The sequence below is a fragment of the Lepisosteus platostomus genome, chromosome 22 (assembly GCF_059453375.1).
Source record: "Lepisosteus platostomus isolate fLepPlt1 chromosome 22, fLepPlt1.hap1, whole genome shotgun sequence".
Classification (NCBI taxonomy): Eukaryota; Metazoa; Chordata; class Actinopteri; order Semionotiformes; family Lepisosteidae; genus Lepisosteus; species Lepisosteus platostomus.
Window position 1 is genome coordinate 15,441,264 of NC_142632.1, and position 26,421 is coordinate 15,467,684.

General features: G+C 41.3%; 1 protein-coding gene across 1 annotated transcript in view; it reads right to left on the minus strand.

Annotated features, from left to right (window-relative positions):
• Nucleotides 1-25,184, minus strand: part of zzef1 (zinc finger, ZZ-type with EF hand domain 1) — a 41,341-nt gene extending 16,157 nt beyond the window's left edge. Inside the window, exons 1-45 of the mRNA XM_088616024.1 lie at nt 24,602-25,184; nt 23,591-23,735; nt 23,240-23,434; nt 22,291-22,474; nt 21,651-21,850; nt 21,118-21,328; nt 20,739-20,855; nt 20,200-20,378; nt 19,191-19,292; nt 18,832-18,923; nt 18,401-18,549; nt 17,386-17,494; nt 16,855-17,070; nt 16,151-16,251; nt 15,762-15,931; nt 15,299-15,432; nt 14,807-14,877; nt 14,543-14,657; nt 13,651-13,807; nt 12,817-12,938; nt 12,432-12,554; nt 12,039-12,208; nt 11,640-11,721; nt 11,090-11,291; nt 10,492-10,625; nt 9,879-10,119; nt 9,368-9,447; nt 9,060-9,150; nt 8,379-8,892; nt 8,094-8,258; nt 7,709-7,828; nt 7,169-7,330; nt 6,562-6,691; nt 5,776-5,914; nt 5,075-5,240; nt 4,710-4,972; nt 3,978-4,147; nt 3,428-3,611; nt 3,001-3,173; nt 2,401-2,678; nt 2,070-2,244; nt 1,675-1,807; nt 1,311-1,534; nt 530-649; nt 220-414 (exon numbers count right to left, since the gene is read on the minus strand). Coding sequence (XP_088472150.1) covers nt 220-414; nt 530-649; nt 1,311-1,534; nt 1,675-1,807; nt 2,070-2,244; nt 2,401-2,678; nt 3,001-3,173; nt 3,428-3,611; nt 3,978-4,147; nt 4,710-4,972; nt 5,075-5,240; nt 5,776-5,914; nt 6,562-6,691; nt 7,169-7,330; nt 7,709-7,828; nt 8,094-8,258; nt 8,379-8,892; nt 9,060-9,150; nt 9,368-9,447; nt 9,879-10,119; nt 10,492-10,625; nt 11,090-11,291; nt 11,640-11,721; nt 12,039-12,208; nt 12,432-12,554; nt 12,817-12,938; nt 13,651-13,807; nt 14,543-14,657; nt 14,807-14,877; nt 15,299-15,432; nt 15,762-15,931; nt 16,151-16,251; nt 16,855-17,070; nt 17,386-17,494; nt 18,401-18,549; nt 18,832-18,923; nt 19,191-19,292; nt 20,200-20,378; nt 20,739-20,855; nt 21,118-21,328; nt 21,651-21,850; nt 22,291-22,474; nt 23,240-23,434; nt 23,591-23,735; nt 24,602-25,015 — 7,617 coding nt within the window. The 5' untranslated portion in view covers nt 25,016-25,184. The remainder of the gene's footprint in view (nt 1-219; nt 415-529; nt 650-1,310; nt 1,535-1,674; nt 1,808-2,069; nt 2,245-2,400; nt 2,679-3,000; nt 3,174-3,427; nt 3,612-3,977; nt 4,148-4,709; nt 4,973-5,074; nt 5,241-5,775; nt 5,915-6,561; nt 6,692-7,168; nt 7,331-7,708; nt 7,829-8,093; nt 8,259-8,378; nt 8,893-9,059; nt 9,151-9,367; nt 9,448-9,878; nt 10,120-10,491; nt 10,626-11,089; nt 11,292-11,639; nt 11,722-12,038; nt 12,209-12,431; nt 12,555-12,816; nt 12,939-13,650; nt 13,808-14,542; nt 14,658-14,806; nt 14,878-15,298; nt 15,433-15,761; nt 15,932-16,150; nt 16,252-16,854; nt 17,071-17,385; nt 17,495-18,400; nt 18,550-18,831; nt 18,924-19,190; nt 19,293-20,199; nt 20,379-20,738; nt 20,856-21,117; nt 21,329-21,650; nt 21,851-22,290; nt 22,475-23,239; nt 23,435-23,590; nt 23,736-24,601) is intronic.
• Between the last annotated feature and the right edge of the window lie 1,237 nt (nt 25,185-26,421).

Genomic DNA, 26,421 nt, shown 5'->3' on the forward strand with positions numbered 1-26,421 from the left:
TATGAAATGATTTAGTACTTTACTCAATTTTCTTTCAATGTAAAGTTTTGCATATCACAGTTCATAGGAACAGACATTACACACTGCCAGGTCTGAAATGTTTTTCTCTACAGAAAGTTAAGTCATAGAGCAGATTAATTTTTGGTGTGCAAGAGAATCTTTTTAGCCAGGAAGTAAAGGGCCGAATGCAGGCTATACAAGCCTTCCGCTTTCTCAGACCTGGAAACAAATCTTCGTCTCCTCATCCAGGCCCTCCAGGGGGTCTGGTTTGTTCGGGTCCAGGTCATCTGCACAACAGCTGGAGTGATCAGAGTCCGGCTCCTTCTCCTGTTCCCTGTCCTCGTTCTCGGTGTCTGTGTCCTCAGCCATCGAGTTGATTTCCTTCTTGGAGGAGTACAGCATTATAGACAAGATCTGAAAGCAACAACAACAATAAAAACTGTTAAAACGACCGGCTTCTCTTATTACACAGAAAATGTGCAAACCATTACAGACTCATTTCACCAGTCTAAGGAGTCTCAAGTCTTACCTCAAGATCCCGAAGGAGCCACATCTTGCTGAATCCAGTTCCCTTGCTGCACTTTCTCACCAGTAGTTTTATTAGCCCTGACTGTTGAATAGCTGCCTGTGCCTCTTCAACACCGTGTTTCTGTAATCAGAGCATAAAAACCCTAAAATGTTACACTGAAACTGCAAAAGAAAATGGTTTTGAGATGAAGGCAGTAACATGTTTTCACTCCTATGAACCTGCACTGAATAAAACTGTAGCCAGCAATAATATGACCGCCTAACAAGTGTCTTATTAGTTCAGAACAAAGAAAATGTGAAAATCAGCTCTACTTTCTACATTTTAATACAAGCCTATTTAAGGTAGACCAATTCTCTATGCTCTGGTTAAGAATTAAGATTGACTAATATAATGATGACACAATGAAAATGCAAATCTAAGATTAACGTGGCCAAACAATATTGAGGTCCAACAGAACATATCTGTGGAACCAATCTGCCAATGTCAAACAGGAAACAACCATAAAAGGCCAACCTTTGCCTTCTGACCCCTCTGAACAGTGATGTAACATCCCTTACCAGTGTATATTAAAATTGATAAATACACCTGATCAACATTTCTTGGACTGGGTAAATGCTCAATAAGGCCAAACCTAATAATACTGAATACAGTATTGCAAATGTATTTCATACTATGAACTCACTTATGATTCTTTAATTTGTATTTTTCTGCTCATATTCTGTAATTGTTTGATATCTATGGTTGAAACACTTGGTTAAAGTGTTCCATTTAATCAAGTTACCTTCAGAATGTTGTAAAGGCCTTTAAGAGCAAGAGATAAGACCCATGTGGCCTCTACAGCCTCACTGGAGCTGCACTCCAGGTTGTTCTGCAGCAGGTGACTGATGATCATGATGAAGCTATGGAGGTAGCGGCTGAGATGAGACTGAGGTGGAGCCTGCTTCCTGGCATGAGTCTCAGGGGTGCAACCGTATTCATGAGGCTGTACCAGCTGATAATCTTTCACTGAAGAGGAAACAAAAAAAAAAACATAGAAATAAGTAAAGCTTTATTCCACGCTGAAAAGAAAAGAGACATTTCGACTGTGGAGCCTTCTTCACGCGTGAAGATGCAGTCTTGCTAAAAGAAAAAGGATTCAGCCTGACCTGTCCTTCTCTTGCGGGTTTTGACATCCACCACAGCTGCCCGGTTCTTCTCTGTAAAGTGCTTCAGTAAGATCATATTGTGCTGCTCGTTGGCATTATCAATGAAAATTGAGTGTGTTCCCATACACAAAACCTGTGTACCAAAAAATCAGAAACGAAAAGAACATCAAAACTTGTCTTAGTAGTACTTATCATTTATGCTTACAAAAAAAATTAATTTTCTATATAACAACATTTAGATAAAGACTACCTACAGACATTGATGCTCCCAGAATATCAAGTCTTAAAGCACTAAACGCCATTTGTATGGGATTCCACTGCTTACTGGATTAGGCTTTGGCATCCCTAGATACAGTGGTTAGAAAACAGCTGGATGAATGGATGGATGGACTTACCTCTGGGAAACCGACAAGCACAAGAAGAGTGAAGAGGTTTGTGCGTTTGAGCTGCAGAGGCAGCTGTTTGACACAGTGATTGGTGAAGGCCGCAATGACATCGCACCACTTAGCGCAAGCATTAAGATCCTGCAGAATATCTGCAACGGAGCAAGCCCAGTCCAGACCAATTCGGCTAAAATGTGACAACAAAAAATAATTAAAAACTTCAGAAGAAATTAGAAACGCCTTCATTAGACTCCATTTAAATTAATTGGAGTGGAAAAAAATGTTGATCTCATCACCACTCTGGGGTGTGACCCTTTTCAGTTCCCCCGACCGTAAATCTCACCTGTCCAGACACACGGCCCCCAGGCTGAAAAGAAGCTGTGTGGTCTTCCAGCCATCAGCGTGTGGAGCACCATCTCCCTGAGCCAGCAGCACAAACTTGTCCTCCAGGGCTTCGGTAACGGCGGCATCGGAGTCGGCTGGGGAAATCCGGAGCAGCAGCTGACCGAGGAGCCCCAGGGTCAGGTGGTAGGTCTCGTTGAGGCATCCTGCATTGGAGATCACCACCCGGAACAGCAGTGGTAGGATCGGCCTCAGATTGAACAGTGACATGGTGCAGCCCTACATATAAGGAAGATCATAATTAGAATGAGAAAAATTGATTTTAACAAATGATTTTATATAGATGATAACAAAAAAAAGTTACCCCACAAAGCATTGCTCTTTATACACTTCTGGAAAAAGACTGGATCTCTATTTTTATTTTTACCAGAACAGTACAATAACGTTTACTGTATACAAATGGTTTCCCAGGAAAATAAAGCAGTTAGACATGAGGTAAACAAAATGGGAATTGGATTTGCTTGGACACTTGAGAAAAAATAAGGCAGCACAATGCCTGGTGTAAAGAGCTGCAGATTCCCTAATGATAGAAGGCACATACTGGTTTAGCTGGAGGCAGCATAGCAGCCAGCAATCCCAGAATCCGCTCTCGGGAGCACTCTGCAAACACATGCTCTTGGAGTGGAACCCTGGCCGTCTTCTCATCCCGCTCTTTGGAAACATCATGCGAGTCCAGTACGGGTGTGGTTGCTGTCTCTGCACTGCATTCAGAGCCTAAGGGAAATCATGAGAGGTCATCGCCGACTTCATGAAACAGCATACAGTACGACACAAATGAGAGATGACCGAGTCAGGGCACCTTCAGTCATATGCTAAACTGGAGTAACTTAAAATATTTTTTTTGTTCCGAGGACCAGTGGACTAAACAATCAAAATACAAGGGAACCGAGTACTGTTGTATCTCTACTACCACATCTCTGCTCATTTCTAACCATTTCCCTGCGATACAGAAAACAGCAGTTCCATACCTCTGATGACCGGGGACAGGGTATCCTCGCTGGATACAGAGGGTGTCTGGCTGAAGCTAGCGGAATCCAGTGTGTCTTGTGACAAGAGTCTCTTTTTCTTGCCCTCTGCGTCATTAGAAGTCTCAAGTCCGGATGCTTCTTTGGGAACAGGATTTAGCTCTCCATCCTGGGAGTGGTCCTTGTTCTTGCAGAAGAAATCACGTATGAAGATTTAAATGGTTTAAGCTGGAAGGACTGTCTTTACGAGAGCACTAGTTTGTCTTTTAAAATATTATTTTGCAATGTGTCTCTAATATTTATGGTCACTTGAAATCATTGGACTAAACATAATATATTTGCTTTTGTTCTAAAATAAATCAAATGTAGGCAATTTAATACTTTATCCTAATGTTGTACGTATCATATTAATACCATGATCACAAAAACAATGACTCAAGTCTTTTCTTGAAAATGTGCTGGTAAGCTCTTGAGTCTCCTAGGTAATATCTGCAAAATCTGAGCAACAAATCTCCTGTACCGTACATCAAGAAAAATCTAAGGCCACTTGTACCTTGTCCCGGGAAGGTAGTGGAGAGCACACTGCAGCAGTGCTGCCAGGCAGGGAGGAGGAATCCGTAGTGCTCAGCTCCTGGCTGGACTCTGTGCTGACAGGGCAAAGCTCGCTCTCGGAAGCCGAATCATTGGGCGACAACAACGAGAGGAGAGCCGATGCTCTCAGGCCTGTAACGCAAGAGTTCACAGCTCAGGCCTATTGTCCATTTGTTTCAGATACAACAAATAAGAAAGCAGGGCTTTCCATCATTTACAAAATGGTGTCATCGAAGTGAAAATCACAGACGCATACATATTGTACTGCTGGAATAAGCTGAAGTTAGGAACTCTTTTCAAGTTTACTCTAGTTGTGACAAAAAAGGCTAAAGTTCTTTAAAACTGACATTTGTTTCAGAAAAAAGGCAACTGCATATTGATCAGTCCTCTAAATTTACATTCTCCTTTTAAAAGCAGAGGGCCAGATCTCTTATAGACTGCACAAGAGCAACTGTAGGCAAACTCTGAGAATGATTATCAACTCCATTTAAGGACAAATGTTAAACAGAGGGATCTGCTGTGAAAATCATAGGGTATTGTCACTGATGTAAGCGAAGTTGTACGTATGGGATACGTTCCTTTGCAGCCTATGCATGCTCACGCAGTTACACACCGAAAAGCATAAAGAGGCCAATAAGAGACCACTAAGTCATGCTCAGTATTGACAGTAACAATAAGAGTAAAAGCAAATCACCTTTGCCAGTCTGTCCTTTGAGCAGGCAGTCTGCAATGAGCTCAGAGCAGCGGGTCTGCAGAGCTGTGGCTCTAGCAAGAGTTTGGGAGTCCAGAGCTTCTCCCTCCATCTCTTGCTCGCTGGTGAGGTCTGAGGTGTAAAGAGCCAGAGCGGCAAACAGCAGCCAGGAGTAGTTATGGATATAGGGCTGAATGAGCCTGTGACGATCACTGATCCGGATAGTCACCATGGGATAGACGGTGATGCGGTGGGTTGGCAAATGGCTATAACAGGGGGTGCACAATCAAAAAGAGAGTAAAAATGTCAAGTTCAAAACGAAAACTTTGGCATAGGAACCAGGCAAGCGAGAAGCATGTCCAGCTTACCTGTCGGGGTATTTCTTTGCATTGTAACAACCGTAGCAAAGATCGAAATCTTCACACACATTGCAGTTGATTCTGCTGCCGACGATCAGCCCCTGGCAGTGGTCACAGGCGTACTCCATATTGACCATCTCATGGTCATCCTCGTGACCCTCAGGTTTAGCCCCACCTGTATTTGTGCAAAAAAAAAACACCATGAAACACCCTTTAATCAACATCCGTTTCAGAATCTACCATCACTCGGTCATCTAAAGCAGGGGCTACCAGACCTCATCCTCGACGTTCCCACCTGGGCTCGGAGTTATTCTTACCCAGCTCTGCGATATAAATCGAGCTAATATTGTTAATCACTTGAACATTTCAGTTAATTACAGCTATGAAATACTCAAAATGGAATACTTAAACTTGAAATCTCTAAATATTGAGCAACTTACTGTTTCAGTATAGTTCAATAATTATTTAATTACGTAACTAACAGGTTGAGTGGAATGAAAACCAACACTCATGGGCGTCCTGAAGATGGCACATGGAATCCCTGATATACGACCATTACTGTGCTTCCTTTAGGACATCGAAAGCCCCCGAAAGGACTGTTTAGAAAAGCTTTGGGTTTAATTTAAAAACATGCTGCAAGTCAATGCTTAACTTAATGAACAATAAACCAAAACCATGTTAATTCCCCCCATAATGTAAATAGAACTTACTTAAGAAGCATGTTTTGCACAGGTCCATGTCGGTACACTGCAGGCAGCGATATCGGTGCCAGGGTGCGATCCTCTCACAGCCATCACAAGAGATTTCCACATTTAACAGGTCACAATATCGAGCAATGAACATGTGCATCTGGACAGGAGCAACCAGAAAGATGTACGTGTTCACCATAGCATTAATGAACCAACACCTAGCTGCTTCAACCTGCTTTGTGTTTCAGATAAACCTTTAAATCAACAAATAAGTTCTTTGTACAGTACCTACCACAAAACTGTGGCGTGTTGAATTCTACCTCTCAAAAAAAGCAAACAATTATGTTCGGTTACACTTCTATCCTCTATCATCCATCAATCTTTGTAACTGCTTGATCTAAAATAGGGTTGCATGGATCCTATCCTGGTAAGCAATGGTCACAAGGAGGTAAAAGCCCTAAAAGGGACTAAATCTCTTCAGTCTAGAACAAAAGGAGATTGAGAGAAGATTTGGCAGAAGTATAATGGTTTATCTAGGGGAAAGTCTCAAACTTTGTAGCAAAATAAGTACATAGGATCACAACTGCAACCTAAAAGAGAATTCATTTAAGACCTAGAATATGAATACATGACTTCTTAAAACAAAGCCGAGGTGTGGGTAACTGTCAGTATTATTGTGTTCCAGTTGACAAAGATGTTTGTGGAGCATTTGTAGCAGTGTGATTGGCAGTCTAAAGCCTTGAATGTGTGGAATTCCCACATTTAACCAATTATTCCCGCAAGAGCGAATGAATTGCCCGGTCCCACCTTTCTCCTGTCCTCAGGAGTTCCCTGAGCAATCTTGTCGTACCACCGCTCAAACATCCCGTCCTGGCACTCATCCATCCACTCGCAGTTCCTCTCGTAGTCCGCGATCTCATCCTCCTCTGTCCACTGACTGCACATCGGAGGACAGGGCTGGTTAACTTCATCAAGCATGGTTATTTAGGGTGATTTTCATAGCCTAAACTTTTCAATTTTCTTGGCTTTGCTACCCATTTTAATAGAGAAAATCTCAACCAAGACGGTCTGCCTAACCCTCCCTGGTCAGTATACGTCCTGGATTTCAGCGGTAGTGAAAACCACTTTGCAGTGCAGTTCATACACCACTACCTTTATTTTGAACCTCAAGGGTAGCTTGTAAAAAAGAATAGAATTGGATTGTGCTGTAAATATTTCCATACTTTGCAGAATACGTGCTACGTCCCGTTAAAAGTGCTCTTACTACTTACAGAGGCCAAGCATGTTATTTACTGAGGGGTCCTAATATTTTAGCCAGTGCTAGACATGAGCTCAAATGTTTACCAACAGTCGGACCATAAATAATCCTACTGATTCAATCTTATTAAGATTATATAGGAGGCGTCTGTGCTACCTGATGGCAATGTCATGAACACTAATGTTCTCCTGAGACATGGTCAGAAGGAGGTCCGGCAGTTTAATTTCCTGGAACAAGGAAAGATCTTGCACTTCCCAGCACATATCCAGCAGATGAAGCAAGCAGGTCTGCACACAAGACAGAGCAGGGAGCAGAGACCTGGGAAAGGAAAAATCAGTGACGTCACAGCTCCATAACAGAGTGGCTTATGTTAACTTCAAAAATGGATACAAATCTATTCATGAAAAAAAGGTGGCTTTCCACTTTAAATGGTATCGGTAACAACATAAACTCTACCTCTTGAGAATCCAAGGCTTACTTTACATGTCATTACTGCAGTGATATCTTTTGATTTTAAAATGATGCTAAGTCTTCATCTTAACCACTAATCCTAACTTGTATATAAATATTTTTTAAACACTCCTATCTATTCCTACTCCAGCTTTGTACTACCTCAAGGCATTCCCATAAGACACACTGATGTTTCTAAAGGAACATGCTGCTTTCTAAACCTCGTTTAAAAAAAATAAATCTCACTTGTCATCAAGGATGCTGAAGCCCTGCACTGCATCCACCAATATCAGGACCAGGTCATGGTAGGACTGGCGTACTTCATCCCGCAACCTGTGCCCACTGCCAGCCAACTGGGCAAAGTAACTGCACAGACAGAGATCACAGCTATGACACATGCAACAGATCAGTTTGTCATTATTACAGCTTTAACACATGTCCCTTTCTATATGCAAGCTGACCCACAGCACATTTCTCAATAACTTTACAGAAAAATTATGTAAAGACTCTTGCAGAATTTTCAGTGACCTGTACTACAAATCGCACTTCATTGCATCTTCTAATTCTTCCCCTAAAAATGTATTTTTCTGTGACGACTGCTTTTCACACTGTGGGGAAAAATCCCACCCACCTTGTAAAATCCTTCTGACAGGCCAGCATCTCCTGCAGGAAGAGGATACAGGGGGCCTGGAAGAGGTGAGGATCCCCCAGTGACCCAAAACACTGGCACACGGTCTTCAGCACCTCCGACACACTCCGTGCCTGGGTCATCTTCAGAGTAAGGACCTGCAAGACACTGGGCAGAGCAAGAGAAAGGAGAACTGTACTTAGTGGGCTAACACTGCTATGCAAACTTTTAAAAGCACCCAACATCTATAAGCTGCCGTGAAGTGTAACTGCTGAAAGACCGTCTTACTGTGTCTCACTGATGGCTTGGTCCTTTATGAAGTCCATGATGTGCTTCAAGAGGGGATACTTCTCCTTAACAGAAGGGACAATTCTGGGCTCCTCCATGGACCTGAAGGACAGAAGGCGCAGGCGGCCCTTGCTGAAAGGGGCCTTTCGAGTCGGAGTGGAAGGAGAGGCAGGCTCGCCACCCTGAAGAGGAAGGCTCTCCGCGGACCCTTTGTTGGGGACCGCAGCTGCGGAATCGCTTGCATCCGAAGACAAGGCACCCCCGAGCTTCTCCTGTGCCATTCCGGCGGCGGGGCGGCTTGGCTCCGAGACCAAGGCATCCTCTGGGGCGTCGGCCTGCGACGCAGAAGGGGCACTGGCCTGGAAATCTCCCTCGGAAATGGACACTGATCTCTGCAGTAACAGAGGAGCCCTCCCTGCACCTCCTGCCTCCCTCCTATGCTCCCCGTCGTGCGTCTGAGCTCCACCGGGGCTGAATTTAAAAAGCAGCAGGCTTTTCTCGATGCAGATTTCCGCTGCAAAGATACAGCAAAGAGCAATGAGGACGGATGATATGAGAAGAATAAAGCTCTGCAAAGTGCCAAGCCTTGCTTTACTCACAAACTGGACATAGACTTTTAAAAATATAAGTATGAATTACTGCTAAGTCCAGGAATTAAAACATCCTCTTGATATTGCTTACCAAGAGATTCCATATTGACTTCACAGAGATCCTCGTCTTTCTCATCAGCCTGACTCATTTTTCCCACCAGGTATCTTTGTTTCATTTCAAGCTGCAGGCGGACAACAGCAGATATGAGTATCCAGCATTTTTAATAGACATAATTAATATTTTTTACTTCTTAAGATATGAATATGACATTTTACTAGTGTTTACGAAACAAAGGAGGTTTACTGAAAGTGGGCTTGTCATGAATCAAAGCTTATATTCAATAATTTAATTAAAAATAAGGAAATAAGTGAAAATATGTATTGATTATTCCAACTCACCATCCAGGTTCTTATCCCCTCAGCTAGTGCATACACCTGGACAAACTCTTCACTTAGCACAGCCTGACCCCCTTGGGAAACTGCCAGCAAGAAAAAATGAATGCTTAGGTACAGCAATATACCCCTCCATTATGCTCTAGCTGAAGCTGTAGAGAAAAGGTTGAAGCTGCTGGTATATAATCTAATAAAGGTCACAATGAGAGGGGGCCATTCAGTCCAACCAGCTTGTTTGGTAAATGTATATTTATAAACACATGATATATATTTTAAATGTTAAAAACATTACACTACTTTATTTTCTCCCAGTTTAGATAATCATCTTGTTACACTTACATTTTTATATCTGAAAAGGTGGGGAATGTCCCCTACAGGATAATAATACAGTTTGAATTGAAGTGTAAAGTGATCCATGCATGAACTACCGAATGAGAGTCAGAAGAGCTTCCTCTCTAAAGCAAAAACAAAATACATCTCACATGGGTACAATAAAAAAAAACTAAAATGTAAATACCATAGCTCCTAAGGGCAGCGTGCAAAACAGGTGTGTGGTAAACCATCACCGCCCAGATGGCATTGACAGCCTGGTCGACCTTTGACCCGGCAGCAATCTCATTTCTGGATGGTTGCTTCTTACAAGCAAGCATGAGTGTTCTCATGAGACAAGTCCTGGCATCTGAGGGCTCTTTGGAGGGGTCCCAGTGGGCAAAGTCAACAAGGAAATGTTTGAAATCTTCACTGGAACAAGCGTTGACCTATAAATGAATAAAGTGGGCTTGTATAAAAAGAATAAACAATTTAAAACTAGAGCTTTGAAAGGTTGTAGTCGGGTGTTTTATACTATCAGTTTAATAGGATAATAAAAGACTTATATAATTACAAAGAATAATCAGCGGATCTTTAAAATGCCCATATCTGAACAAAGGAACCTTATAGTGCATAACAGGAAAAACATTTACTAAAACTGCACTGCTGACATGGATGGGTTTCTCATGTACAAGAAGACAAGTGAAATACTTACATATGACTAAAAAGAGACACTCAAAATTACTGACTTTTGAACTGCACAAATTACTAATGCAAAAGTTCTAAAAAATATATTTAACAGGACTACACCTGTAGATTACCTTCTTCTTGTCAGCACTGCACGGTGGGCAGCTGTCTTCCTCAGGCAGCCCGTGTCGGAAGAGAGGCTTCCACAGAGGGGAGTTCAGAATATGCGACATCTTTCCAGCAGGGAGCTCTTTAACATTTCTGATCTCTAAGCAGGGAAGAACAAAATATTATTAAAAATGTTGACAAGAATTACAGATTGATACACACGTACTAAATAATACATGCTCTTTTTGTTTGGTCCACTTACATTAAAAGTACCAGTTTTGTTGTGTTCAAATCAATTGCAACATCTTCAACAAGGCAAGAATGTCTAAACAGGCCAATATTAATTTGATAACTTTAATAAAGTACTACACCTGAGTACATCAGCAAATGTGCATAAAAAATAAAATTCCTTGACAAACTATAAAGATAATAAAGAAGAGGAGGAATACTGAATGTCTCTTATTGGATAATACCTTTCTTAATTTAATTTAAGTTTTGGGTATTGTTAGGTTTAGGGTATAAGGTTTCTAAGAGTGCTTTTTAACCTAACATAAGTTTCCCAAGCCCCCCCCTTTTTTAAATAAATTGCCATGTGCCCATGTGCCCACTGGCCACCAGCCTCACCATAGGGAGATTTCAGAGCCATTGTTCGAGATGCCAGACGACCCATTAACCTGGACACTAGGAGCTGCAGATCAGATACCCAGGACACAGTGACATCAGGCAGGCCGTATGCTGTAACTGTAAACTTGTAGCCCCATTCATTGTTGCTGCTGTCAGAGTGGAAGAGAAACTGCAGCTGTGGACCAGCCTTAAATGTAACTTTCTGTGGGTTAAAGCACATCATCCAGACATGCATTAGAACAATGTTAGATCTAGTGTCCTGCTAATAGCCAAAGCCCTAAGCATGGCTTGTCACGTCCATCACTTTAGCAATTTGGTTCGATTTATTGGGCTCTTTATCAGAAGACATGTTAAACTAAACGACTGTTCTACCTTGATCCATCAAAATCTAACTTATTGTTAATTTTAAAGAAAATAATAATAAAAAAAATTCCTTTTAAAATCTCTGATCCAAAATCAGATGCCTGAAAACATGTCTGGGATTCCTGCAATCCATTCATTGATCCATCTAGAAAAATTAATCAGCACAATCAAGACAAAGAAACCCCACCTTAGGCCACTTCTCTGTGCCAACCTTCATATCATAGCGAACCTTTCCACCCCTGGCATCAGTGAACTCCAGGTAGTCGTATCTAACAGGATTCCAACATAACAGAAATTTAAGGAGATGATTTCAAACAGAAGAAAGCGTCTTACATCTAAACAAGCATTTAAGAGCTCATTAAGGAAATTTAAGCACCTTTAGTTCTGAGTAGCTTATTATTTGAGAAGAAATAAATAGATCTAAGCATGAACAGCAATAACAAGCCCTGTGAACAAAATCCAGTGTTTCACTATACTGACTTTAGATAGATAGATACTTTATTGATCCCTTGAGGGAAATTGCAGATTTATTTATGTATATTTCATGACTAGCATGAAGGAAACATTTCAAAATCTTGACAGGTACCTTTTTTCAGTTTCACATCTGTCATCAAAAACGACTTCAAAGGATGTAGCCCCTGGACAAACAAAACCGGTTGTCTCGTGACGGCTGTTCTCATAGTTGTGTGGAGACTCCATCTCCCATGTCCTCAGCACCACAGGCTGCTGGGGCTGTTGACAATTCTCCAGATCCCCCTGGACAGAGAGAGAAATACTATGTCTATGGCTATGACTGGCTACATCTTGGGTTAAGAAGCCAAGCAGCAACAAATAGTTGGAACAAAAAATACAACATTTCCATATAGCTCCTGAAACATGATTTATACTTTGACCACTTCATTGAATTGCTACAGCAAGTGGTTTCTATTAAACCAGGTTCTTCTCAGATTGCTGCAAGGTGATTCCAGGAAGTCCATACCTTGGAGAAGCTGTCCTCGGTTTCACTACACAGGCCTTTGAGTAATTCTACCAAAGAGGCAAAGCTTCTTAATAGGACACTGTGCGGGATATCCAAGGAGCATAACTCCAGCAGGAAAATGGCCTGAAACAATATAAAACAAATTACATACTGCATCTAGCTAGATATGGCTTACTGAGGACATCACAGGATATTAGGGTACCAAGAGGCAAACTGTAACTCTACTAAACAATGCAGATGCTATGGGATAAATATCATACTATAATAAAGTTTCCTTATTCATTTTCAATTCAAAATACTTAATTCACCACCAGGGGGCAATTTCATATTCTAAGTTAGCATCCAAAAATCAGAAGAATTAACAGTTGACTATTTTCTTCAGTACCAGTTGTCTTGTAGTTGTTGCCAGAATAGAGCTGCTCAGTCTCTCCATGATCTCTGTTCCACTGTACTTCTCCAACAAGGAGACCAGGATAGTCTTTGTGCCCAAGAGGAATCTATCAACATCTAGGGAAGATCATTCAGATGTCACCAGTTAGAACTATACTTTAATAGAGAATAGAGTACTTCAATAGTCAATGGCATACGTTTCAGAAAACCACACAACATACTCAATTGCAGTAAACAATGAAAAGATGGTCCTTTGCCTATAACAGATTTTGTAAAATGATCAAACAAAAGGCCTTATTAAATATTTAGTTTAGCCTAATTACATTATAGTTAGTCAAGCCTAGTAACAGTTTAACAGTCATTATGTTTCCATCATTGACAGGGATACGTTTTTTCATATTCTTGATTCCATCATAATGTATAAATCCCCGGTAAATAAGTTATACAATTATATAACACTCTCTTGTAAAGCAGTATTTAAATGTTCCTTTTTCTAATTTATGCGTACAACCAATTACAGTGACATCTCATAATGTTATATTATTTATTCTTAGCAAAAACAGTTGATGAAAACAGATGATAAAAATTCTGAAAGCCAACAGTTGGATTTGGGGAAAAAAAAGAATAATGCACTTTGCATTTCTGTTCACTGGTGAAGCTTAGAGAAATCTTTCCAGATGTTATTTCCACTGAAAAAGTTGCTTCGTATGTCAGCAAAGCACAGAAACCAGCAAAGGCTTTAAGGTGATACAGGCAATAGAATATAAAAATATAAACTATTTAAAATACAGAAAATATAATCCAAACCTTGAGGAGGAGGGACACTTACATTTAAGGAGGATCTCCCTGGCAAGATCAGCAGCACTGTTGGGTCCTCCCTTGAGCTGGAGGTAGCACCAAGACAGGAGGCTTCCCTGCAGAGCCCAGAACAGGGACAACAGCACCTTCCTCTGCCCACTGCTCTCACATGCCATCATCACCTCGCACTGCAACAAACACCACACCATCAGAAAGCCTGCCAGATGCACAAGGAATCTACTCCCCACAAAGCATGATTAGCTGTACATAACACTATACTGTACACAGTCTCGAGGGCAAGCAATGTGCTTCCTAACTGGTACTGTACCAGAACGCTTCAAAGCAACATGAATCAATGCTTCTATGAACACGCTGCGTTTTACATCAAATGTTCACATATTCTGTGATGAGGTTGATGAACAACAACTTATTACAATACTGGACAACTGCAACTACAGTATTTGTATTCAGTTTTGTGCTTTCACTTATTTTATTAAGTAACATATGACCGCTATGGATATGTTGTCAAAATCTAAATCAGTTTACTGGGGTTCTGTACTGGAAAAGATCTGTGGATTCTACATTAGGAATGAGAAAATGACCTTCACCGTGTCCATCCCTGGCTATTTTAAACACTTTTCGAAGATGCATCCTGAGTCTACCGGGTATGCTCTGTCAGATACACAGTTGCAGATTATACTTAATAGGAACCAGAGGGGATATTAGAACTAGTATCATATTTCTACTTCCATTCCAGGAAAAAAAAAAAGTGTTAAATACAGGGAATTTATTCATTCTAACCAATGCACGAAGAATCTATGGAAAAACGATTCTGTCGTACAAATTTAAAACCTTACAGCACTACCAATATAATTTAAGCAACACAGACCCAATAAATCAAAATCTGATATTGCTCAACATACCTCTCGGGTTGCCACCAAAAGCATGGAGTCCATGACCATGAGAACTGGACTGGTGTCGAAATCAGGAGGAGCACCTTGTGGTGGAAGGAGCAGCAAACCGCTGGGGTCTTGACCACTAGTAAAAGCAGAAAACATGGTACTTAGTCATTCAGGCATCACCATCTTTCTCTATACTGATATTTTACATTCTGTCATTGAGGTCCCAGTTTACTTGTCCGGTGAGGAAACTAAAATAGAGACAGGAAACCCAAGGTCTACACTAACCTGAAGTAGTTACAAAGAGACTCAAACATCAGCTTTGTGGACTCCGGCTGATCATCTGCTGTGATATTTTTCTGAAAGGGGAAAAAGAAAGGGACAGGATTTTAATTAAAGAAAAAAGGAGCTTTCGATCCATAAAACCTTCCCCGACTATTTTAAAACAATAATTCAAATCTGCAGACATGTTTATGATGTTGCACATTGTTTGGATCTTTAGGTTTAAATAATTAAGGTTCCGTTCTTAAGAAAAAGACTTCCCGCTACCTAAAACCATCCAACACTCAAAGGTTTTACCTACACAGAAATCACTACATGACAATAAGAACCAGACATTCTTCAGTCTGCTACTTTGCTTCTATAATTTGCAAGACTTGGCTAGTATATGGATATTGCTTCTAAAAATAATTCAGTAATGCTGAAAGACTTCCACTAGTCATGGTTCCAAGTTACAATTAAAGAATTGTATGAGGCTCTGTATTTCTGAAGTTCACTTACCATCATAACAAAGAGCTTGTCTCTCCTGCTCTGCTTGTCAGGAAAGAACACAGCTGCTCCATTCAGAATAGTCTTGACAGCTTCTTTTCTCAGAGCTTTGTCTACAGCACTCTCCCCTTCTGGGCTATCCACCACTGCTCAGGAGATTAAAACACCTTCTTTAAGCATTTACCACAGCACCCAGCATTTTCAAGTTTTGATACCAGCAGTGTTTGGTCATCACATGGATTAATGGGTATAAACCCGGGTGAGACAAAGCTCAGCACTGTCATCTAAGCTTCTTTTCAGTATCTATCTTTTCTGTTTCGGCAAACGAAAGGTACATCAGCAGAGGACTAGATCAGCTACCATATTAAAAGCATTTCAATACACTTCCACAAAACCCACTGCGGGAGTGCACTGGGTCACTGGACAAGCCAGTGTGATGTCATCCTGGTGGCAGCATTCAGGTGTGGGACCTCACCTTGGCAGAGGTGCGTGTAGAGCTCCTTCACTGCCCCTGGCTGCTCCGGCTCTGCACTGCAAGAGGCTCCATCTGGTGCTCCAGGTGCGACTCTGGCAGACAGCACAGGGAAACAGCTCTGCAGGAGCTCCAGGAGCAAGATCCGGGTCTTCACAGCCTCTACCTCCTCGCTAACATAAAAAGAGAAATTGCAGTCAATCGAATAAACCGAGGGCCTGCAATTTTTTATTCTCCGGCATCCATGAAGATTAAGAAGAATGAAATGGGGAACACTTATAGAAATTTATTTATGGAGGTGCATTTTAAAATGAGCACCCCTGACTTTCTCAGAGTTCTTACCCAAGCAGTTTATCTTGAATCTTTCTTTCTCAACATACTCACATACTTACTTTTTTAGGAGTTTGTTGTAAAAGTCCCAGAACAGCTCTAGATTCAGACCACTGAAGTCCAGGAGACATTTCTGTTTCAGCATGGATGTTTCTTGAGTCACCTGAAGTCAAGAAAATTACAAAGCAGGAACCTTTTAAAACTGAGACCTCAAAAATGTTCCAGCAAAATGTCTGAATATTATCCTTTGTTAACTAAAGAATTCTCTGCATGAGAGGGGAAATGCAATTTTAAAACGTATTACTTGCACGTTATAAATTAATACATGATGGTGGGTTCCCAATGGACAGAATCACGCTAAATGTTTGTATTTTGCAATTGGTACGTGGTCCTGAATTATGGTTTGTTTCGTGCCTTAACACATAAATGTGGAATACCACTGGCAAAATATTCTACTTTGCACTCGATAACTTCAGAAAAGAATAACAATGGCAATTACAAATCAGCTTAGATATACACAAGTAAAACATCAATTTTGATTAAACTAGTTGGAAAGAGATTTTAAAACATCAGTCTGATAAAGCTTACTTTAAGGAATTAGTTCAGATTAGACATGTCAGAGCTGGTTTCTGATGAAAAGACAAATAAATAAATAAAACAAAGCAATATGCTTTTCATTGCCTGCCTTCTGCTAGAGTCCATCATGACGTAAACCACCAGGAGGAGGAAATGATACTACCATATTACTTAGAAAGGGGATAAGTACCATGTCACGTGTAAGCTGCTGAATGAAGTAGAGTGTTTTCTGTATAAGTGAAACTCCGCAAATCACACTAGACTCTGCATTCTCTCCTTGCAAGTACAGGTTCTCCGTGTCTATGTGCTCAGTTCCAGGCCGCATGTATCCGCTAAAACTTAGCTGCTGGATTCCCAGACGCTCGGCTGTCTCCTGTCTTGTGCATAGGAATTTCACCATCAAGTACTAGAAAACAAACACAAAAAAAAGACAAGACACCTTAGCCCACTATTCTTTGCAAAACACATGGTACATAGAACTTTATAATGCTATATTAAAATTGCAGGTATAAACTTGTCCCTGAAATGGAATTAACTAAAATCAGCAGATGGCACATTCCTTGTTTACTGTGCTATTTTTTAAACATGATAAAGCAAGAGACAACGCTAATCACTTCTTCTAAATTTGTGAGCACTCTTATCTGACTTCACAAAGTTTGACAGATCTTGCTTCACTCGGCCTGTAAAGGGTATCTGGCTCCCATGCGGACAGCGCACTAACCTTTGTAATGCAGCACTGCTGCAGCTTGACCTCCACGTCATTCCAGTCATCCTCGAGTTCAAACCAGCCGACAGGGTCATCCTCCCCCAGCTCTGAACGCTGGCTCGTGCTACACAAACAGCAAGTGGTGATTTCACTTCTGTTAGACCAAGCCAAGCATTTCACTTCCTTTAAAATACATCCATCCGTGCAGGGTCATGGGAGGGCCGAAGCCATGAGTGTAAGGCAGGATACATCCTGGACAGGATGCCAGTCCATCAAAGGCCTCACACAGCCACAAACCTGCACACACTCGCACCAGGGCCAATTTTCCATGAAGCCAATTAACCTACCAGTATATCTTTGGATTGTGGGAGGACACTGGAGCACTCAGAAATAACCCAAACATGGGGAAACATACAAACCGCACACATACAGAACCCCAAGTCTGAAACTGAACACAGAGCCCCAGTCCTGGAGGTGGCAATGTTAACCACTAAGCCACTATGCTGCTCTAAAGCTAATGCCTATTAAGGAGGGGGAGAAAGCTGGGAAAACAATTTTACAAAATGGAGCACAATAAAATAATTTTACCAATTCTTTTTAGTTTTTGTTTTGGCTCTCCACCTAAACACTGCAGTTCACAGGTCAGAAGCTCTGCGCACACTTTTGTTTTTCCAAGACTTCTGCTTTTCTCACTTCATGACAAACACAAAAGATCTAATTAATAGTCCTCACTGTCGTTGCCGCGATTTCAACCAATGCACTAGGGATTGGTTAAGGGATTGCGTTAAGCCACCGGAGTGGGACACAAAGGCACTCCACAAACAAGGAAAACAAAATATGCACAAGGTTATTAGAGGATTGGTGTCACCAATGTGAAGCTAGTTTTCCCCATAGGGTTCAGGGAGTAGAGGATGATAACCATGGAAAATAATCTATGCTTTGGGATTTCATTTTCAAAATGAAACAAACATATTGCCCAGAACGAAGAAAAAAAGATATAAAACGATCCATTTCAAAAGGCTTTTCTTACCTATTTTTTACAAATTCACGGTAATCATTGAAGTCCCATGCATCATACTTCTTAAACCTTTTGAAGTGCTTTTCTGCGTCAAATGTTGTTTCAGCCTCGTTGTAGGCAAAAATCAGACCACATTTGGCACCAATTGCTCCTTTCCGCACCTACAAATTAGGAAGGACACAACTGCTTACAGCCATTGACATCACCATACAAAAAATGCAAAATTCCAGAAAATTAACATTTTAGTTATTGTGACAGTACCTCTTTACAGTTTTTCACACGACAGAGCATAAAGGAGACTACACAAAGGTTTAACAGGTTCAGTTAAAAATTAAAATAAGAAATTGAGATAAAGAAACTGAATTCAACTCCACCCTAGGTAAGAGATGACGGCTTGGTTCCCATCATGCCACTGCATGGTTACAGCAAAATTGTGCACTCACTTTAATCTTCATCTGAGTGACCTGGAAGGTTGTTTGGTCCTCTGTTGATAAGATGATGCTAGCTCTTTTCTTTCCATTTTCTGTGAGGAAACCTACAAACAAAGAAGTGACAAAATACTGGATTATGTGTAATGCAAAAGACACAGTTATTCTTTTTATTAATCTGACACAAACTGAGTATGGCTATCAAGTGAAAAAGAAGACCAATTATTAGTAATATAGTGATGGATTAATGAAATATTTCCAATGATTTCTGAACTGCCATGAATTATAAGAACTCATGCCTGAAATGGCATGTTCCCTCATAACACCAATACTGAATGACCTGACTGGGACGTCCCCTGTGACAAAGGCCCTACCATCCCCTGCAGCAGGAGGATCCATCAGCATGTTCTCAGGCCCCGATTTTTCCTCCTTCCCCTTCACGTCACAGGCTTGTAGCCTCAGCTGGAGAGGCTTCCCTGAGAGAAAACAGGAATACGCAAAATTGTAAGAGACAGCCATTTTGCACCACACTCTCAATCTCATCAAGCTAATTCCAACTTCCTACTAGATTCACAGATAATCATAATGTGCTCATGACGTTAACAATAATGCCCAGATTTAGAGAACAGTACGTTAGCTCACATGCCATTCTCAGCAAACTCATTATAGTCTCTACCATGACCAAAGTCTGCAATGAAAGTCTTAATCTACAAAAGCAAGATGGCAAGATTTTTCTTACAGGTTTAATTTCAATATCCTTTAAAATTAAACAATGCCCCTTTACTGAAAACATGGAGTAAGTTCTGTCAGCTGTTTTCTGAAGCGCTTAGAATATGTCATTTGGCAAAAGAGATTAGCACTCATATGAATAATGAAAGTGTATGCTTTTGTGAAAAAAAAAGGAGATTTTCCTTTAAAAATGGTCATTGTTTAGACCTAGAATAAGTCAATTAAGGAATGAAAAGGTTTGTTATCATGTATTATTACCACTTTTAAGCTGATCTAGTGACAACTTAAAATATCACATCTTCCCCAAGCTGTAACCAGAGTGAAAACAGCATAAATCATGGCAAAATAGGCTAAAAAAAGCTAAACAGCTGCTGTGCAGCTCTGGCTAGAACCTGCCTATAGTAAGAAACTATATTTTAGAAGATGTCAAGTGTGCGAATGGCCATTACATCTATGTATTGTTAAAGATCCCCATCAAGTTATGAGCGAAAATCATACATTTATAAACAGAATATACTAGAAAGTGACACAAAGCAAATATTCCTGCCTCAAAAATAGTTTAATACAACTCAATAAAAGACATACATTTATAGCTAAAAATACAACCACATAAAAAGCACCTCACTTAAGACAAGTCAAACAAAACAAAGTTACCATTCTTATACAGCAGTTGGAGTCTGACTGTAGCCATGGAGGAGATGAGAGAGGAGGCCCTGTACTCTGTGCCCAGATGGTCACTGATGATGGACAGGGACATCATCACCTTGGCAAGACTCCCCCGGGCCAGGGCAAAAGCCAGCAGTGTCATCTCCGTTTCAGGGGTCACACAGCAGCTGGCAAGGAGAAACCCAAAACCTGATTGAATGTGGATACTCAAGTAATGTACAGGTAAAGTGAACAAAGGACAAATCTGTAACTGTTAAATCCATCTTCACTCTTTGATCTTATAGTAGGGGCACCTTTACCCTATAAATATGAATTTCTGGATGCATAAACAATAGAAAGGGTGGCACCCTAGACTGAGACAGAGCTGCTGTAAGTTAACAAAAAAGTATACGAGTTATGCAAGATATTCTATCTTGTGCTGACAAAATTACTGTATTCAATTTACCGGTCATCACTCGTGCAAGCAGAAATCTTCCTCTAGCACTTACATCCAACCCATGCTCACAGGAATAGCTTCATTTACTCACTCCGCTATTCTGAGAAGAAATCCATCCACCTCCTCCAAAATGTTTGGCGAAAAGAATTTGGGGAACTCAGTGGATCCAGGAGTTAAGGACAATGGTGGCATGTGCTGCAAAGCTTTCCTGAATGAAAGGAATACATGCTTCAGCGCCCAAGACAGCTTCGCAACAATTAATTCAAAAACGCTTATGACACGGTGCCTTTGTGTGGCTGCAGTATCATGTTAATCTTTTCTCTGCATACGCTTTGTTAAAACCACCTTATATTTTTGGGTTCATTTCTATTGATCTGGTTAAACAAATCGTGTTAGTTTAAAAAATCATTTTCTAAAGATCAGATTCTAAGGCAGACCAACTATTATCAGTTAGAACAGGAGAAGCTTACTGTGTGCTCTGCAGGACTGTCTGCGCCAGCACAGGGTTGGTCTCCATGGAAGCCGTCACTAAAGAAGTCAGAAGAGACAGATACCAGATAGCAGAAGCATCAGACACAGACACCTCCTTGTTCTTGGTGATCTGATAGCCCATGGTCTTCAGGCCATGTATCCGTGTGTCACAGCCATCACTCAGGCAGCGCTTGATGTTGATCTGAACATCTGGAGGCATTTTTGGGATAGAAAGCAAAACTGCAGTTAAAGTAATACAACAACATCTGATTGCATATGCGTTTCAGCAATTTATGTTTCTTAAGTAAATATAATCCGAGGACCATACAGGCCTAACTACTCCATATTTGTACATCTAATCATTTTGCAAAGAAGGACAAGCCTGACATTTTTAAGGAGGACAGAGGAAGTGATAAAGAGGTTTATGTTATTTGAAAAGTTAATGTACTGTTCATTGTATATTAAAATATAGGGAATCAAAAGGCTAGACTGAGGTTAAGAACAGGAAGCAACACAATATGTTTGTACTCACAAGGGTAGGTGATATTGGCATTTTCCAAAAGTGCAACGTATCCTGTGACGTTACTAGGAATCCGAATATCCCGGATTTCCTGCATGGACCGCCGGTTCTTCCCTACAGCCACAGACACCAACTGGGGCATGTAGCTGTGGTCATTGGAAGCCACTGCAATCGCCAGGCGTCTTAATACGACATCGGGTTTCATTTTCAACCTGCGAATAACAAGGTCAGGGAAACCAAACGACAAGGAAAATCACGTTCATGTGTTAAAGAATTACTGGCACAAAATTTTCAGTGGATACTGGCTGATTACAGTGTTATGTCATACTACATGTGATTTATATTGGCTCCTAACTTCCTAACTCCCAAACAACACCAAAACACAGGAGTTAAATTATACTTGAAATCTGCAAAACTGTTATAAATTAACAGGATGATTAAATAATAAAATTATTATTAAAATAATATTATACTCTTTATAATAGAATATAAAACAGATTAATGGTAATATGCTGACTCCAAAGGGATTACAGGCTTCCTTACATTTTTAGTATTCACAACCTTAAAAAAATGTAAATCATCCCACATCTGTATGGATGTATGTACTCAATGAGTACATATGACATTCAAAAACTAGTGAAAGTAGTTTTACCTTATCCAGTGTGATCGGGCACTTCCATCAGATTGCCAAAAGGACATGGTCTCCCCATTAGTCATCTTGTAAATGTCAGCAGCATTCGAAGAGGCTTCTATGAAGCTGTAGCACTGGGTGACAATTTTCACTTTGTCGACCTCTGGATCCTGGCTGAGCTCAGCTCTGTACTGGATATCTAAATCTAGAGAACAAGTCTATTACTGAAAAAACATGCTACCGTTTAACAGAAAATAATGCTCACAGAGATTCTAATGTTATAAAACTTAAATGAGAAACAAATATCAAGCCTGTCTGTGATATTCTATTTTGTCCTTAAACTCTTAAAAAACTTTTCAGAATAATAAAGTAAATGAATAACAACTGGAAGTAGACCTATGACAAAAAAGAGACAGTGCTTGCAAGCACAATGAGTTGACAAGTTTAGTCATCTAAGCTTATGCTTAAGAAAGGCAACCAAATTAAGAGTACTACACATTTATGGGATTATTGAATCTAATCAAAAAAGCACAAATAAAAAATATGTAGACAGAAGAATAGTACTTTGACCCTCATGGAAATAAGGAACACAATCTTGGATTACTCAGTAGCTCAGAAAAAATGTATATTATTCTCTACTGCTGGCTGAACTTAAACTATTCATAACTAGCACAAAAACCGAATACTCATTCCACCAAGAAGTGAAATATGTTCATAATTTAAAGATGACCACTTTTACGCAAACTACCAAGACAATTTCGGCATTGGCTCTACCTGAAAACCTATAATAAAATGCAGGAGCAATCTGAACGCCTCTTCACCTTAAACACATACAGTATGGGAATATCTGAGGGTATGTTTGCCTCTACCACCTTAAGGAAAGGTGTCTGCTCGAGAAGACGGTTTCAAGCTGGTTGTTATCAGAGTTACTGCACAACCGATGGTTAGTGCGTGTCCCAGAATCCTTCACCTTTCTCTTTCTGAAGGAGAAAATCTAAGAAGTCCTGGACGACAGAGGACCTCATCGCACAAATGCTATTGTAGCCCTCCAGCATGGGGAAAGGAATGGCACTGCTGGGGATCCTGTTCCGATGCAGGAACTTCAAGATCTTCGAGGCATGGAGCCCAAGGCGATCCTTCGACTTGGAAAAAATATCAACGAAGCCTGAAAGATGGTGGGGGGGGAGAAAAACAAAGTGCCCATGAAAACTCTGTCAGGTATGGCTTGTAATCTCTTGACACACTGCCAATGAGGAGAGGCCCAGACGCCAAGAAAAGCTCCTTCATGTTTGCACAACACTGCCGCCACCCCATGCCACACCTGGAGTGAGAGAGCAGGCCTGCAGCTGCCGGATGACGTGACTGAGCTCCCCCTGGAGGTTTGCCCCATTGCAGTTCTTCAGAGCCATCAGCATGTTCTCAACGTCAACAACGCCATCCCCCTCGGCATCAAACTGCCCAAACGCCTGCGGGAATGGAGCAGAAAGGTCTATAAGCAATCAGCGAGACAGGCTTGGCAACAAGAATAGCAGGCAGGACACAGCTGATCGTGGCAGTCAGCACATCTGTACAGCCCGGGAGTGTATCGATCCTAGAACTTCATCATAACGCCACCCTCTACTCTTCATATAAAGTAAATGTCTAGACCCACTTTCTTTTCTTACATCACTTAGACCAAAGCCGTCCCATAGTAGAATATAGAAGAAATGTTCCCTGGCGGAACACACACCAGTATTAATGTGTTCAACTCGGTAAGAAATACAATCTTTATCAGCTGTCTCCACACAGAAATGGCTACTGTACACGACTGGATTTATAATTATTGTTCATTTGACTTACTTTGAAGTACCAGTTTATAGAGCTGGACTGCCTGGAGAAATCTGGGTTAAGAGCTTTACTGTAAGATCTAGCAGCAGTGTCCCCAAAGCCACTCTCCAAACCCTTCTCTAAAATAATCACGTTTTTCCCCAAACACACCGTGACAAAGTTCAATCACACATAACAACTCAGGTTGCCTCCCAAATGGGGTAATACTGATTCCGATGTCTGCCTGAGCGACACAGATCATGTGGATCTAAAAGGAAAGCCTCAGTCACATAAAACAAGCTCTCATACAGACGCACGGAGTGGAGAAAAAATAAATGTGCAAAAGGTGCTTTTATTCTTTTAAAGACAGCTGGGGAGAACTACACAGTCCTCCAGCCCTGTCTCTAGACTGAATGACAGCTGCTTAGGAAAGTTCCACGCAAATCGGAGACCAGGATGAAGTTTGCTCGTCTCTGGCTCGCTTTTGGAGTGGGGGGCAGAAACTGGGACGCCTGGGAAGACGCACCTCCTCACACTCGTCCCTCGGCGCGTCGCGGCTCTCCAGCATCTCGCAGAACTGCTCCAGGGTCACCGACTCCTCCGCCCGGCTCAGCCGCTCCTCCAGCCAGCGCACCAGGGCGCTCTCGTTCCGGGCCAGCACCGACTCCGAAATGGCGACCCACGAGTCGCTCATGCGGGCGGCAGCCTCCCGGAGCTTCACCTGCTCCAGGAGGGCGTCGGGCGGCGGGAGCCCCCCGCAGGGTACGAGCCCCGGGGAGACGCTCACCCCTCTTCCGCCCGCTGCCGAGCTGCCCCCGCCGGTGCCGGCGCCCGCCGGAGCCCCCGAGGCCGGGCTGTTCGTCACCAAGCCAGGGGTCACGGTTTCCAACTCCTCCTCGTCGCCGCTGGCTCCTCCGCAGCCGCTTTCGGCGTTCCCCATGTCTGCCAGGGGCCTCGGGCTTTCCTGCGTGCTCTAGCGGCCCGGCCAGCGAAGGTGAACGGGTGGGTTTGTCCAAACTGCCTGCTTCACAGAGACGCTCCCAGCCCGTCTCCCCACAGCGCCTGTCACTACCGCATTAGGCGTACTGTACGTCGTGACGTCACGCCATTAATTCGCAAGTCAGCGTTTGACCTGCCTGACTGGTATTTATACTTACCAGTTTAGTACACAAATTTCTCAGTTGTACATATTATGTCACCCGCGCAAGAGTGTTCCCGCAATGAAATGAGTGTTAATGGAAAATGGACAACTCCATTGTTAAATGATCTTAAATTTGACAGTTCTATTACATGTATAAATCACTTTTTTTCCCCTATTTTTATTGTAAGGTGCTCTGTAGACATTCAATATTAGAGTGGCAAATTATTTTCTGCCGTCTGGAAAATAACTTACGCAACTTAATGCCTCTTTCACATTTGGGCCGCAATATTAATGTAGTTTAAACATGTAAATTATGCGTAATAGGCTTCAGGAAATATATTTTAACTTGGCTTAAGTACATTAACAGGTTTATTTTGATACCTTAAGAATTCACTGGTTAGATTGCTACATCAAAGGTTTCTTAGTTTTTATTTACATGTATTTCAAAGAAGGGACCTACATTTAAAGTGGTTAATAACATAATTTAAGCATTTATTTAATTCTAAAAAATTCCTGTACAATAATAACTAAAACTTTTCAGCCTATAATATAAAAATCCCAGAGTGAGACGTCATCAGTGTTTATTTAGAAAAATAGCCAGGAAATGGAAATCCCGGTGTCCTATCGAAAAATGCTCCTATGAGCAACCCATAATCCCCTTGTAGGGTTCCCATGCTACTAAGATAAATTGAACCAGAAATTAACCCAGTGACAAAGTATAAATAATTGATCAAAAAGTATCTTGCCTTTTTCATTCTTTTTCATAATGAATTCACTAATGACATAGACGCAATATATACGTTTTATTAAGTCCAACTAACAAATGTATTAAATGCAAATAACAATGTTTTAGTGCTTTCTGTTAATTTGTATAAATGATACTGTTACATTTAAAATTAAGTTTGCAACGTTTCGGTTTATGTCAGACTTTTTCTTTCTCCAGGCAACAGGAAACCTTTTACAAATTTAGTGGGTTTTGTTGTTGTGCTTTACATCTCTTAGTCGATGATAAACTCGTTAAATGCTGAAATTCCTGCGAAATACGCTTTACTCCAGAAGGCTCCTGAACGCATACGAAGTAAAGATAAATGTTTTTTTTTAAAAGGCACATGGGCTACCAATTTAGACGGCTAGTGGTTTATTATTTTGTGTCTCCAAACAGTGAAGAGAACTGTTCACGGGGAAATAAATTAAGGGGACACCGA